Raw genomic sequence first — 15,475 nt, 5'->3', positions numbered from 1 at the left:
AATGCTTTCTGCTCAGCATCAGCGAGAGAACACATACCCTCAGGACCAGCCTCCTGCTGTTCTCCATCAGTACAGTGTCAGACATGGGCTTCCTTGCTGGCATTCATGGTAGAAATCATGGCAGCTATGACGAGGTGTGTCCACCTGAAGAAGGTGTCTGGGCTCCCACTGCAGTCTAGGGAAGTTCATCTGGTTCAGGGGTGTGGTTTGGGGCATGATAGATCTTGCCTAATAAAAGCCTTTCCTGTAGGATGTGTCAAGCCAGCCTTGAATGCACGGATCGCACGGACTGTGCCGGAGGACTGAGGCATATGGATGTGGTGTTACAGCCGTATTGTAGACAGAACCTGTGTGTAGGTGAATTCTTAGTGTTCTATGTGTGAGTGGACACTGCTCAGGAGAGTCCTGTGCCTTGTCTTTGTTTGCTGTGTTCCACCCAGACTAGGAAATGAAGAGGCCCAGTCTGCAGAACAGTTAATCCAGCTTCTCCCAAAGAGGTAGGGAGCGGCTGCCTGGGCAGGGCTCACGGGCCAGCGTCTGGAGTGTGAACTACTTCAGCTGTGGCTTCTGTGGGAACAGGGGGATCATCTGGACTCATCCTCCTGTGCCAGCATACAGGCTGGCTGGCTATCAAAACTTTGAGCTGTTACTGCATGCTGCTTCAAGGCAAAGCTTGCCAGGAGAGCTAAGCCACTCTTGGGCCTGCAGGGAAGGGTCCTGCGCAGATGCTTTAATGGTACCTACTGGAGAAAACAAACACCAAATCACTTTTTTTATAAAGCTTTGAGCTTGCATCCTTCCTGCCCTTTTGTTAGCAGGCAGCCCAGTGACTGTCCAGTGCCAGTCCAGCTGCCAGCCCTCCCCATTGCTTCCACAGCCCAGGCACTGCTGCCTCTCTGTCCACACCATCGTCTCTGCTGCAGAGTTTCATTGGGCCCCCTTCCCCATTCTGTTACAGAGCAGCCAGATCCAGCAGACTTCTGAACACGGGGGATTTCTCCTTTCAGGTCCACGAGAGCTGGTGGACTCTCCGGTCCCACCGGTGGACTCTCACACCCCGGAGGCTTCTCCTGTCCCAGTCTGATGGATGTGGCTGCTGCTGTTCCCACGTTCTGCTGCGTCCAAAGAGCGCGTAAACAAACACACACACAGAGTTACACAATTAATGTGAACGGCAAAACAGATTGACACAGGCAGAGCGATGCCTTTACCAGCGCCCATGTACTCGTACCCACCGCTTACATAAACATGAGCACAGGCCAGTCCTTTTCTGCCTTTCCAGATGATCAGGATTGGGTGTTTACTAGCGAAACATAAACACACCTTCACTCCCTCGATTCATAAGCACAGCACGTGCAGAGATTCCTCAACTAACGGTATGGAAATTAAGTCCATGTAATATCCATGGCTGGATGTCAAGCTCCTTACCCAGTCATCGGGGCAAACCGTGGGTCTTTCCAGATCTGTGTCTCCTGTGTCACAAGAGAGTCCAGTTTCAAGTTCACTGGTGCATTGTGCACACGCACACACACACGCACACACACACAAGAGTCCCACCAGTAGCCGGCGTAAGACACTTTGCGTTTCCAACTGCTGTCCCCAAGACCTTTCGCCCCCCTCTTCCACCACACCCTCACCCTCCCCTCTGACCAGCCCTTCGGAGTGACTCTTTCCCTTTGTGCCCGACCTGGCTGCCTGCAGCCTCATTTTGCAGGTGCCGGGCATGGAATCCTTGCCTTGCACAGGAGACTGAATTGGACTGCAGCATGGTGAAAACCAGCAACTTTATTTCAACAACTGGAATGCTCAACTGGAGCGTTTGTGTGTGTGGGCAGGACCGAGCAGCCTTTGACACTGAGGCTGCCTTTGGATCAGCAGGCAGTGCCCCAGCAGATGGTCGCGGTGCGCTGCAGCTTGAGCTGGGTCCTGCTCATGCTGCTGCTGGAGCCTCTTTCCCCCACAGGCCCTGCAGGAGCTCCTGCAGCAGCTTAAAGAATTCCGCCAGCTTCTGGCGTGGAAATGGACAGGCCGTAGAGCTGCCCGCTTGCGTTGTTGGCCTCGGCTTCTGAAAGGGTGTTGATGTGAAGACTGGCTGTGGCGTTGGAGGAGCCGTTGCTGCTGGGTGCAGCCCCATCTGTACCAGGATCCAGTCATAAAAGTGCTGAGTGGAGGTGTAGACTCCAGGCTGTTTTGCTCTTGCGCAGCCTTTCCCCCAGCTGGTCACCCCAACAAGCCAGAAGTGGTCAGCATTCTTATCTTTGCAGACAAGAGGACCACCGCTGTCACCCTGCAGCAGAGGAGAGAGGGAGGGTTCAGGTGGTGTCAGGTGGCCACTGGCAGCACTAGGGCTGGCTCCTTCTCTCTGCCAGCACCTGCCAGGGCTGCATCCGCTGCACAGAGAGGCTCTGCTCAGTGCTGAGGCCTGCAGCACCTTGTCAGGGAGAGGGTAGTAAGCCTGTGGGGTAGGGCTCTCTCTCATCTCTGCACAGCGATGCTGGCTGTGTGCAAGAGGGATGTTTTGGGATTGGGATCTGGACCTCGGGGCTGCCAGGAGCGCTGGATGGGCTTTCTGGGCAGAGTCCCGGGCCTCTGGAACCAGTGGGGCCCTGGGCAAGGGCCTGCAGCTGGGGAAGGGGAGGTGAGCCCCGCCAGCGGTGGGGACCCAGCGGTGGGAGGGCGACTGGCCAGGCAAAGGCCGTGCCGGGGTGTGTCTGGGCGGCTGTACCGGGGCTGCCTGTGCCGCTGGGCGCTGCCTTGTCGCAGGCTCCTACCTGGCAGGTGTCGATGCCGCCCTGCGGGTAGCCAGCACACAGGTTGTGGGGGTGGACGGCCCCTGCGTACCACCGGCTGCTGTTGCAGAGGCGGACGTTGATGAGGTGAACCTTGGCCTCCTGCAGGACATCCGTTGATCCTGCGGCTGTGAGCACAGAAAGGAATTAACACCCAGCAGCTCGTTGCCAGGTCTCCTGCCCTGTCTGGGTGAGCCCTTCCCTGGGGCTTGGCTTTGCACTGGCGTTGCCCTTCTGTCTGGCCATGGGCCCTGGGCCAGGCCCATGTCTCTATGGGCACACGACCCCGCAGCCGCACTCTGGTTCTCAGCCCTGCTGTCAGGAAGCCAAGCCCACCTCCCCCGTGTGCCGAGCTCGCACTCGGGAAACGAGCACTTTTGGGAACTCACCTCTCGCCGTCGTGGACCCCCAGCCACTAACGTAGCAGGTCGTCAGCTTGGACACTCGCAGGGAGGCGTCGGGCACGCAGGCGAGCTGTACGTAGTAGCTGCACTGGACAGGCTGGTCCAACTCCAGCAGTGCAATATCGTTCTCCTCCGAGATACTACTGTAGTGTTCGTGAACCAGAAGCCGTTTAATGTTGCGCACTTGGGCCTCCGGGCCCAGATGAGTCAACTGGGTGGCCCCGATCACCACGCGCCACATGGTGATGTGCCTGGAAGGCAGATGGGGAGAGGGCTCAGAGGGAGAGGAGCCACATGCTGCAGCAGCCCAGCAGTTCCCTGCCCCCTGCTTCACATGGGGGAGAGGAAAGCACACTACGGAAGCTGCGACTGCCCCTGCATGCCTTGGGCTCATGGCGTGTCGAGCTGGAGGCTGTAGGAAGCCGTGGCAGGAGCCCAGCCCTCTCCTGAGCAGCCTCTCAGCGGGGCTCTGCAGTGCCCAGGCAGTGGGTGTACCGCAAGAAAAGGGGACGGGAGTAGCACATGATGCTGCGGACGGGGCACCTGCGAGTGCTGGGGGGATATCCCCGTTCCTGGCCCTCCTTACCTGGCCTTGATGAAGCAGTGGGCTGCTGTGAGGACCCACTGCGGGCTGATGAGGGACCCTCCGCATATGTGCCCCGTGCCTGCTGCGTAGGGATCCTGGATGCTCACGATCCAGGGCCAGGCCCCTGGCTGGGCGTCTGTGCCCCCCACGACGCGCGAGGTGCCGGAGTGAGCAGCCATGGGCCGCAGCCCGCAGGTCCTGTAACCAGAAACTCATCACCGTCCTGCTCTATGGCTTACTGCTGTCCCGGCTGAAGGTCAGCCGTCTGCCCTCCCCACGAGGTGCTGCATGGACAGTGAGGCCACGGAGCCCCGTGGGGTGGGTGGGCGGCCGCCCCCGTTTCTGCTTTAGCCCCGCAGGCGAGTTGTGCCAGCAGCCCGGGTGCTGCGAGGAGCCGAGGCTCCCGCATGGGGCTGAGGAAGCCGTGGTGTGGCCACGGGGGACAAGCAGGCACCCTCCAGGGAACCCCATCAGGTTGCCAAGCTCCCTCCCAGAGCCTCGGCCACTTACCCACAGCTGTCCCAGGCGCCGTGCGCAGGCCAGCACAGGGCCAGCAGGATGAGGAGCGGGAGCAAACGCATCGCTGCCAGCGGCATGTGCCAGCTGCCAGAACCGAGGGCTTGTCACCACCAGTGCAGCAGCTGACAGAGTGCCCACAGGGCTCGCGGTGCCGGTGGTGCCCTTGGCAACGGGGCTGATGTCACAGTGTCGCTGGTTCCGGGGGCTGGGCACGGTGGTCTCTAGGGGCGGGGGGGGAAAACATGGGGGTTTCCAAGCAGGAGGGGAGGCAGAAGCTGGGATCGGACACCCCCGACAGACCCCGCTGAATGCTCGGCTTGCGGGACGGGGTGTGCAGGCCCTGTGGCAGGCAGCAGCGTCGGCCCCCAGCACCGCCTGCCAATGGCGAGCAGGAAAAAACCCAGTGTGGCACCACAGCCTCTTCGGGGAGTTCACTGCCCCCTGCTCTCTGCAGCCCTTTGCCACCAGGTCCTTCCCAACAAACGTACACCAGAGAACGTGACTACTACAGGCAGTACGCACTTTTGGGTGTTGCAGAGCCGATCTGGTTACAGCCGCGGCAGGCAAGCAGTGATGTGCGAGTGCAATAAACCGAGCAGACCCAAGCAGTGTCAACTTTCCGGCACAGATGCAGCACTGTCCACACTGGCCATGTCAGCCCCAGCACCCCCCTCTGGCAGGCTTCCTGTCCTTGCTGTCTGTGCGCTCTATTGCTGTTCTGGGCCAGCATTGACAAGGGCGGTTGTGGCACCTGGTACACGTGGCCGACGACAGGCAACTGCAAGCCCTAAACAGAGAAGGCTGCTCCTGCTCTCAGCCCCACATGCCATTCTCCATGGCTTTGGTCAATCCTGGATCGGCCTCAGCTCGTCAGTCTGCCTTCTGCAGCTGTATGGCGGAGCCATGCTCACATGCGGCCGTGCAGGGCAGTCACGGGAGAGAAGCAGGAGCCAGCCACCTGCGTTGCCTTTGCCGAGCAGGGCTGGGTCCCTGGAGGCCGTGGCTTGAAGAGTGGCAGCCTCAAAGCTCACGAAAGCTGTGGGAGCTCCCTGCTGGCATCCTGGCTTGTGTGGATAGACATAAGGCACACAGCTGAGTGCCCAGCCTGGTCCCTAGGATGCCAGGGCAGGCTCCGTCTGAAAGTGGAACAGCTGCTCTCAGGGCCCTTGAGGTGTAGCACGGCTTCAGAGGCACCAGGGCTGGGCCCCAAACTGGACTCAAGGCCGCTTCGGTTTCTGAAAGTTGGCCTGAAGGTGGTGCCCCAGATCTGCTCAGAGCAGGCAGAAGGTGGCCTGAGAGAAGGCATCTTGTCTTCCGTGGATTCTCTGCTCTTCCAGCACCAGATTTGGCAGGTGGTTAAGGGAGAATGATGTGGGAGATGGCCGCGGTTCACAGATAATTGAAGGAAGAGATGGGGTCATTTTAGGGAGAGGAATCTGGCAGGGACAGCAGTACCCAGGAAACAGCATGAGGAATGCCATGGAAGTCCAAGGTGACCTCACTAACAGCACCTGAAACACCAAATGTGTTCACAGATGGAGCAAACCTGGGAGCAAGGGGGAAAAACAACCAGGGGTGGGTCCCTTGTGTGAGAGGAGATAAGGGCGGAGAAAGGGAGGAGTCGGGGAAGATGAGGAGGATGTATAAGCACAGAAAATGGAGAGAAGGGGGGATCAAGGAGCTACTCACACGTGAGTTCCAAATCCTTTTCTGCGTGGCCCCACTCTGTACCCGGGGGGGGTGGTTCCCGAGGCCTGGCTGCTAGCGATGGCAGAAGGGAACACAGGTCAGAGGGACCTGTCAGTTGGAAACACCCCGTGTCTAGGGCCAGCTACGGGTGGCAGTGCTGCATGCGTGTGCCATTCCCTGCTGAACTTGAAGCTGGCCTAGCTCCCGAGCAAGAGGAGAGAGAGACCCTTTCAGTCCTGTGGATGGCGTGTGCTTGCAGCCCCCCTGACTGATCAGCCCCAGCACCCCTGACAGACCTTACAAGAGGACCAGGCCTGCCAACCGCCGGCCACATTTCCACCTCCCGGAGTCATGAAGGACCTGGACGTGCTCAAGCATGCACACCCTGAGCTGCTTCCCACCTAGACGTGTCCGTTCTGCACTGGCTGCACAAGGTCCTGCCTCTGAAGCTGCCAGGACCGTCCATCCCAACCCCCTCTTGCTGCGCTCCTGGCCCCTGGCACGCGATGGTGCTGCAGCTCCCAGCTCTGTTCCCACCCAGGGCTGCACCACACACCTCCAGCTGAGCTGGACCATGGTTTGAAGGGAGCTGTTCTGGCTCTGGAGATGATGCTGTGTCACGGTCCCACCCTGACCAAGTCTGGCTTTCTGTCAAGAGGCCTCAGCTTGGACACCCAGCACCGAGCCCAGGCTGCACTGAGCTGCCCTCCAAGCAGGGCTGGTCATCTCCCCAGCCCACAGCTGGCTGCCCCAGCGCCCCGTTAGCCAGAGGGGTCACTGGGACAGAGCTGCAGGGTAGCTCTAGGGCTGAGCTGGGTTAGCTGGGGGTGGGGGGGGTCTGGTGGGCTTGGGACAGGGTTCCAGTGTGGAGCAACTGAAGGGGATGGAGCGGCAAGAGGCTGGGAGCAGTGGCAGCAGGAGGCTGAGGAGTGCCGTCCATGGGAGTGTGTGTGTTGGTCTGCAGTCAGGGAGTGTCTGTGTGTGTGTGTGTGTGTGTGTGTGTGTGTGTGTGTGTTGGTGTGCAGTCAGGGTGTGCGTGTGTGTTTGTTGTCCCAAAACTGGGTTCTTTCACCTGGTGCGCAATCACCCCATCAACATGCTGATTGTTGCTTCCAGACAATTTTCGTTAGTATCGGCTCATGGGGCAGGGGCTGCATTAACCCCCCACCTCCCACTGCACAAATGACCGCTGGCAGAGGCGCTGTGAAACAAACACTGAAACTTTAATGAATAGCTTTCCTTGATGAGTCTTCAGTGTCTGTCCTCATCTGTAACTCCATGGGGCTGAGTAAAGTCCTTTACCTCAGCAATACTGCTGCCTGTAAATTCAAGTAATAAGACTCTGGGAATATCTCTGTGTGACTGTTGGAAAGAAATGAATTGTTTAATATTAAGCACTTGTTTCCAAACTGCCCGAAACTATGCCGAGGATAAGCAAAGCATATAACTGTCCTTCACCACTGTTGATTAAAGCTTAGATTATTTCAGCTGGTCAAAACAATTTGTCTTGCCATTGATATTCCCGTGGCAGAGAGCAGAGCTCGTGTGCAGAAAGCAATTCCAGCATCATCCAGAAGGTTCCGTGTTCAGCACTTGGTACTCTGTGCTGGGCTCCCTGCAAACCATCAGGAAAGAAAGGGAAATTCAGCACTCTTCCTTCTCCTTTACCAGACTGCAATATTTTATTAAATTACATTGTGTGTAATTAAATTACACTGTGTGTAATTATTGAGCAAGTATGTTCTTGTTAAGTGCCTGTGGGAAGTAGATATTTCTGTGCCACCTGCACACACACTTCAGCAAGCTGCAGGTTTCTACGGAGATACCTGCCTTTTCTGCTAGCCTAGGAGTGGAGTATTTAGCACCGGCTCGAGCAAATAGTGCAAAGAGGCTGTAGGTGTGTAGTCACTTAGGGATGTGCAATACCTAGGGTAAGTATGATTTACAAGTTTCTGGGAATCTTTGACCTGCAGAACTGAAGGAGCCATAAACAAGTGAGTATACTGGGACGTGAAACACTTCTGGCAGTTCTTAAAGTCATCTTGTCTCCACTTCTCATTTTCTGTTGCTTAGATTTACCTTGGAGACGTATAGTAGGAATAATAACTAATCATCTGGTTTTTCTTCTTGTTTCTAATTGACATGCAAACACTCACCACAAATTTTTCAGCTTTTCCCACCATTACAGCTAACAAAAAGCACCGTAGCATTTTTCTTATTTTTTCTCACTAGCATTGCTGATGGAAAAAGAAAGTTTGCTCCCCAGCTAATTACTTAGAGGCTTGTCCAGAATTATCTCCAGACTGCTGGAAGCTGGGAAGTTATATTCACCCTTAGAGAAGAAGAATGCAAAGATTAAATGGGATGTGAAAGAGTTTCAGTGATTTTTGAAGAAGCGTATTTAACAAATCTTGGATTTGGGTTTGATAGTATGGCAATGCGTGTGCATTATACTGGGGGAGGTGAAAAGCTGCCTGTCTCTGATGGGATGGAGGTGCAGAGGTGTATATCAGCGAAAAGGGAGTGTGCATTGTAACAGACACAGTGGTGACCCACAGGATTGATTTCAGGGCACTGGTGTATGTGCTTGGAATTCTAAATTACATAACTGACTGACAAACCTGAAGTCAATAATCTGCTGAAAATTACTTTATTTATCACCTGTGCACCTGATGAAAGCATGTGTTTCCAAAGGAAGATTATTGGGTTTGTTTTTTAAACACAGAGTACAGTCAGTTGTAATGAGCATGTGCACACCAAAGAGCTAATTTAATTAAGCTTCTGTAAGCATAATGCAGGATGAATTCAAGGACAGTCAGCATTACCTCTGGCTGATTTCAGATATGTTGCACAAGATTAAAAGGACTTGAAGTTTTCAGTAGCAAGATGTCTCAGGCCACAGTTTCAGCGCTGCTACTGCAAAAAGGTAGTATCTGTCTTCTCCTCTCTGCTTTCCAAGCTGGCCTTTCATCTTAGTCTTTTGCTTTCTGCCACTACAAGCATTTGTGCAGCTGTGTCATGGAAGGGATAAGGGAGTTAATCTAGATAAAAAATAACCTAGCATTGCCTAATTTCAGAAAGCTTTATCTTATTCATTTGTCTTTTTTAATGACAGCAAGACCTTAGAAAGGCATTGTCAAATGCAAGAATGTTCTTGCCCTAAGTTTAGACATGAATGCTGCCTCTTACACCAAAGGCACTGGATTTTGGCTCTTTCTGAAAGCAAAGCAGGTTCCTTGCTATGTTCTAGGGCATTTGCATGACATTGTATTGGGAAAACTATTGCTTAAATCATCAGTTGGCTTCCTATCCTAGTTTACTTCATATTATGTTGGTTCGTTAGCAGTTGGCTTTTTCTCCTACCAGTTTCTAAAAGATTCAACACATCAACACTGCAACTGCTCCAAATTACACTTCCTAGTAGGCAGCTCGGTTTCCTTTGACACGGAGCGACCGCGCACCGCCGTCAGTCTGTGCTGGCGGGATTCCTTCCAGAAGGAACTGGCTGTGTCGGCGTGTGTGCGTGGCCCTGGTGCTGTATGTGGTGTGCACTTCACAGCAGCTGTGCTGTAGTTTATGCCTGAGATCTGAGAATCTCGTGAGATTTTCTATAGAGTTAGTCTGGGTTTAATTCATATCATAGTCTGAGCTCTTTCAGCTGCTTTATACTAATTTCACCCAGAAAACAAGGTAACATAACGTGAATCCACCCGATACTGCAGCGACAGGGACAGGTTTATAGTTGAAATCAGCATTACAAAAAGACTTCCAGGCACATTTTGTACAGACTTCCTGATCATGTCAGTGTGTACATGGATCAGACCTGCTGCCGTGCAGATCGCTGCTCCCACTCTCCATTTGTGCAGTGCTTTGGAAGCCGCTGCATTTTTTTGCTGTTAGAAAGTCGTGAGTGTCGTGGTTCACCCAATCGGTATTTCAGAAATGTGGAACAATGTCACTGAGCTCTGGGGGAATTGAGTGGATGTTTGAGCAGTCGCCTCCCCCAAAACTGCAGAACCTGTAGCAGGTGAATTGCTGTGGCAACAAAAGAAAAACATTCTGTCTGGTGTTATGTAAATCACTGGAGTCAGGAATAACCCTGACTGACTAAAGCCACAGCAAACACGGCCATTTACACCAACAGAGACAAGATTGATCCTCTAATCTTGCAGTCCATGGACTAAATTAAGATGAACCTTAAATGATGTAGCTAATGAGAAATATCACTTAAGTGTTTCTTTCAATTCTAAAAGAACAGTCAGTTGTATCTGCTTTATTGCTTGGTTTGCATCCTTTAACTTGCACTGTAAATTAAAAACTTTTTTAAAAATCTATTGAAATCCTTTTTTTTCCTCCTAGGATGCCTTCTGTTTGTCACTGTGTGCATTGTAAATAAGTTCTCTACCACATGTTTGGCTGTTGCTCCAAAACAGAAAGTACACGCTGTGTGTTTCAGTTAAAAGAAGCCCTGTAGCAACACGTGAGTCACAGGCAGAGGCCAAGCGTGTCGTTATTCTGTGGGAACAGCAGTTGAGTCACCAACAGCTAAGGACAGTGGGCAATGGAACATGAAGTGTGTCGTGTCAGCTCGCTGTCGGTGCAGTCTGGGCACACTTTGCCTTAGACAGTGCTGTGAAATTGCAGGGAAGTGGCTGATCTGTGGAGAAAGTAGAAGGTTGCCTAATGGCACGTAGCAATTTTAAGACCGATTTGATGCTTTTGCCATAATAACCCAAAGACTTCAGAAAACAGCTTTGGTGTTTAATTCTTTCCTTGCTTTGAGACAAACAGAAGTTTTTTCTGGGCTTCCAGCGCATTTTACTTTGAAACAAAAGAAATTCAAATCCAGAAGAGACTTAGTCTGGAATACTTTTCTTTCTTATGAAGTCTATCCCTTATGCAAACAGCTCAGGTGAGAAGCATGTTCTATGAGAGTTGGGGCTTCAAAAATTACACTGGAGAAGTGGCAAATCTCCAAAACAATGTTTTGTACATGATCAGCCTCAAAAATACTGAGCTCAGGGTTCTGACTCTGTGCTGCAGCTGTTAAGCATCTTTCTGAACTCAGGCCTGCAGAGCCAGCATGCCTGGAGCAGGAGAAGGAAAGGTGCAGCACGGGCAGTTGCACAGAGAATGAAACTGGTGAGTTTGGAGAAAGAAGAGAGAGAAAGGTGGTCAACAAGTTGAAGGGGAAGAGTAGCAGAGTGCTTCTTTTGCAAGCTAAGAAGATGTGTTATTTGCGAACCGTGTGTATTATCTACAAATCTGGGAAAATATGGAAATTGAGGGGAAAAGTAGTGATATTATGTACTTTAACAGGTCACAAAAAGGTGGTTGAAAGTGCTGACAGAACATCTATTTTTAAAACCATGATTTTTAAAAATATTAATATTAGCATAGAGATTGGTGGAGCATGGAGCATGTTTATCTGCTTGCCACTTGTCTAAAGTAGCATACTCTAAAAAACAATAACATATTTCTCTCAAGTTTCTAACTGGTGTAAAAATGTATTTGAGCATGATTACAGTTTAAAACAGAAAACAAAACAACTGCAAGGTGCATTTTCTGTTCTGGTTAGGGGAAGCAGAAAGAAAAATAACCTCAGCCATGTTCCTTGCTGTTCTTCCACTGGAATATAGAATGCTATGGTGCAACAGTAGATAATTATGAAAGTGGCATTTGATAGTGCCACCTATTGCTAGAAAAGCAGAACTAAAATGAGTATCTTTTTATGTGCATGTCTAAATTCAGCAGAAAAATGAAGGGTACTTGTTCATCTTTTGATTATTGCAAGGTCATTTTAGCTATGGGGATATCAGTTTGACCTTGGTTTTATGGCTACATTTTTAAAAAATTGATTTATCGTACAGTAGCGTTGGAGATGGTGCAGTAGCCTCAGAGATCCAGAAAGCTGGCAACTATCGGCATGTGGTTGAATGCCAGTGGCTGTATTTTGGCTAAGCCTATTAAGCCTGATTATCCCTCCCCCCTCTCACTGATGACATTAAAGTTCATGTAATGCACTAGGAAACTGATCCTAATAGCCTAAAACTGCTTCAGATTTAGCAAAACAGTGAAAATTAGTTTTCTGTAGTGTTTGAGCTTTATGTTAAATGTGAAGGCAATAAAATATTTTCAACATGCACCCAAAAATTCTATGAAAAGTAACTTGCTAATGACGAAAATCCTTTGAAGACAAAGACTTAATGATCTGGATGCATCTTAATACTTCGTCTCCTTTATCAGGTCTTTCAGTTAGCAAGCATGAAACCTGATTTCTCCACCTGCCCTTTGAAAGATGATATTTGTTTTGTTATACAAGTCTAACTAATGATAATGGTAAGAAAAATGAAAGATTTATAGGGCAGCCTGAGATCAGTTTTAAGTTTTAATTGTGGTTCTCAGCATTACAGATCCTTCTTACTGCCTCAGTGCTGTTGTTCATCTCTACCAGAGAAACACCCTATCCTAAAAAAAATGCACATTTTTGGCTTGTAATATATAAGGGAAAGAAAACATGTCTCCTCTGCGTTGTTTTCCTCACGAAGCATCTGGATGGCAAGGTAAGAGCAGGAAAAGATGGAACAGCTCGGGAGTAATTTGTTCTTCCTCGGGTCCAGGCAGGTACCTCTCAGGAGTTTACTGCTGCTTCACAAAGCTAACATTCTTTGGCTGAAGCTGTCCTCTGTCCTCAAAGACAGACAAGTCTCCTGTTACCCCCGCTGAGCTCTGAAGAACTAGATTGCTGCAAAGCGCCAGGGAATCGGAGGAAGCAGCTCTCGAGTCTACAGGCATCTGTAGATTGAGAGAAGGTTCAGAAGGAGAAATAAAGGATGACCTACCCATCTGCTGACCAGAGAAATGATGTGGAGAAATCTGACCTCACCATCCTAGGTAAGTTCAGGGCTGAAATCTAATTTAGCCAAATGGAAAGTCTGGTTTTATTGACTTTTTAATTTATTTTTTTTCCCCTTCAAATGATATCTAACTTTCTTTTCTCCTAGTGCATCTTGGACCTGAATTTGAGGTCACTTGTGTTCTTTGTCCCTTTCTCCACTGATCCAGGATATACTTTCTCTTCCAAAACCTCTTTGAATGTTTGGGGGGTCTTTTCCCCTGTATATTTGGGTTTAGCCCCTCTGTCTTTGTCGTTCTGAATGCTGTGACAGCCAAAACCTGCACAAACCCTTTAGCAACTACATTTTGCAGTATGGAGAAGAGGAAGGATGTAGCTGCCTAACGGTTTAGTTCCTGGATGGATTTTGTATGCTCTCTCTTCTTGAATCTCCATGCTGAATCTCTTCTGCAGTCTCTGTTCCATCACACTTAATCTTCTCTTTTGTGTTTGTAGCACTGGTCCACCTGTTTTGCTGTTCTCTTCTTCATTCACCTGCCTGTCATCTATCCACAGAATCAGAGCACCTGAGCAAAGCCAACGAGGTTTCGATTCTTGGCGCAAAGTTTAAATGCCCTTTATAATTTCCCCTAATGCAGATCCTGTTGATGTAAAAAGGAAAATCATTTTCAACAGTTAAATGATATATTGTTATAGGAGTCTGCCCTCTTCTAACGAAGTTTGATGTTTAGAAAAAGTTCCATACGAAATGTATGAGCAAAGGCACCTGGAATCGTGGCCAGCAGAGGGCACTTCAGCTTGAAAATGAGAATAGTGCTGAAAGCTCTAGCCCAAACACCTTTAAACTGGCTGTCTTTGTTAAAAAACGGAATAATTTTTTTTTAAAATGTTAATGAGAATCATTTAGACAAGGGGTCTTTGCATTGTGATTGGTGTTTTGTTGGCACTGTCTTCTACAAACTATGTATCTGCGGCCAAACACCCTTGTACCATGGAAGAATCTGGGAACGGAAGGAGAAAAAACACTCCCCATATAGTTTCAGGTGTGACTTTACTGAAGGAAATGATACCTTCTGTGTGGCCTTGTATCACCTAAAATTGAACGCAATAGCGTATGTTAAAGCCATCCTTTGAAAACTTTTTCCCCAAAGTGGGTGCTTCTGATTTCTTTTTAGTAGTGGTTTGATTCATTGTTTTAATTAAAAAGCAGCTGGAATTGGAGAGCACTGCAACCAATTAATTGATTTTTGAGAATGGTGGTGTAAATGACAACAACAAACAGTAACTGATTTCCCCTTTCAATCCAGTGCTGATATTGTTATCTTGCAATACAATACTAACATGTTATTGTATCTGCCATTACTGCATTTAACAGTAGCTGACACATTTTATTAGGATAAGAAGGGCCTCCTGCACTTCCATTTGCCCTGGTGTAAATCAGAAGCCTTGAGTTGAAAAGATTTATTCTTCTGTAAGAACTTACTGGTGTAAATTAGGAAAGTCAAGCCTGACATGTGGTGATGTAGCAAACTATATTACAGGATACTTAGATTCTGTCTCCCACTGAACAGCAGGATTCTGTTTTATCCTTGCTGTCGAATGCAGAATCACTTTTCCATTCATGAATTGAGGCTGAGCAGAGCGCTCTCAGTAGTGGCTGCTCCTCTGTTACTCCACACACAGAAGATATTAGGACACCTGTTCACCCTTGTAAGGCAAACAACAAACAAACCACAAAACTTTCCTGTAAACAAATTGGTCTGTGATTAGTGGAATTAATGAAGCTTCACTGCCTGTAGATTTCTGTCCTTCATCCCTGATCCCCTCAGCAACCCTCCCACCAAAATGTAGGGTGTTTGGGACACTTTGTAGAACAGAGTGTCTGCTATCTGTAATGGAAGAAAACAAATCTACTAAAATCATGAAGGGACAAAAAGCAGCCATGAACTCTGTGGAGGTTTTTTAATCTGCTGTTTGCTGAAGGGGATTAGCATTGCATAATGCCTGTTCTTTGTTCTGTGTCTCTAAGCCATATCATCTTGTGGGTCTAAATGAATAAGGTAATACAGAGTTTGTTGCACTGACGATATTCTGGGATTGGGTTAATAGTCTGGGAAGGGTGAAAATATAACTTGATTTGACCACAGTGTCAGGATTCTGAGGACCACAACAAGAAGAATACCGTTATTCACAGCTCTTTACATTAAATGGTCAAAATCCCAGTGTGCTTTGATCAGATCTGAAGAGAACGAGCCCTACAGCAGTGATCACCTTCCCTTCCCCTGCCCGGGCAGTTTGGAGGAAATGCTTCCCCTCCCAAGGCCACTCCTGCCTGTGAAAGGAGAGGGAACAATTCCCATGGCAGGCACCTGGCTATTTATCACTGTGTCAGAAATCAAGCTGTTTCAAGACGTTTAGATGTTGTTTCCTGTTGTCATCTCTAGTGATAAAGTATCGTATATTGTTATCACTCTTTGCACTTTTGACGAGCTCTGTCTTACTATCCTTTACAAGTCATGTCTACTGATGACTTCTCTTTTGCTAGTATGTTTATAGCGATGTTCAGTGTCTGCACTACTCATAGCTAAGCCTAGCTAAGAAAAGGCCCTAGTTTTGCATAATCTCAGCCCTG

General features: G+C 49.6%; 1 protein-coding gene across 1 annotated transcript; it reads right to left on the bottom strand.

The window, feature by feature from the left end:
- Positions 1-1,930: 1,930 nt before the first annotated feature.
- Positions 1,931-4,528, bottom strand: LOC141950249 (acrosin-like). The gene is made up of 5 exons (XM_074884825.1): positions 4,290-4,528; positions 3,780-3,977; positions 3,179-3,444; positions 2,772-2,917; positions 1,931-2,287 (listed from the first exon to the last, which is right to left on the bottom strand). The coding sequence occupies exons 1-5, from the start codon at positions 4,373-4,375 to the stop codon at positions 1,931-1,933; spliced, it is 1,053 nt and encodes a 350-aa protein (XP_074740926.1). The 5' UTR covers positions 4,376-4,528.
- Positions 4,529-15,475: the final 10,947 nt, after the last annotated feature.

The sequence above is a fragment of the Strix uralensis genome, chromosome 15 (assembly GCF_047716275.1).
Source record: "Strix uralensis isolate ZFMK-TIS-50842 chromosome 15, bStrUra1, whole genome shotgun sequence".
Classification (NCBI taxonomy): domain Eukaryota; kingdom Metazoa; phylum Chordata; class Aves; order Strigiformes; family Strigidae; genus Strix; species Strix uralensis.
Note: the sequence above shows the minus strand (reverse complement) of the source record. Positions and strands in the feature narration are given on the sequence as shown.

Bases quoted from the DNA above. Each gene is read 5' to 3' on its own strand.
- LOC141950249 (XM_074884825.1), bottom strand. From the start codon at position 4,375: ATGCCGCTGGCAGCGATGCGTTTGCTCCCGCTCCTCATCCTGCTGGCC. The intron at 3,978-4,289 runs GTAAGTGGCCGA...TTCTGGTTACAG, and splicing joins GGCGCCTGGGACAGCTGTGG to GACCTGCGGGCTGCGGCCCA. The intron at 2,288-2,771 runs GTAGGAGCCTGC...CCTCTGCTGCAG, and splicing joins GCGGCATCGACACCTGCCAG to GGTGACAGCGGTGGTCCTCT.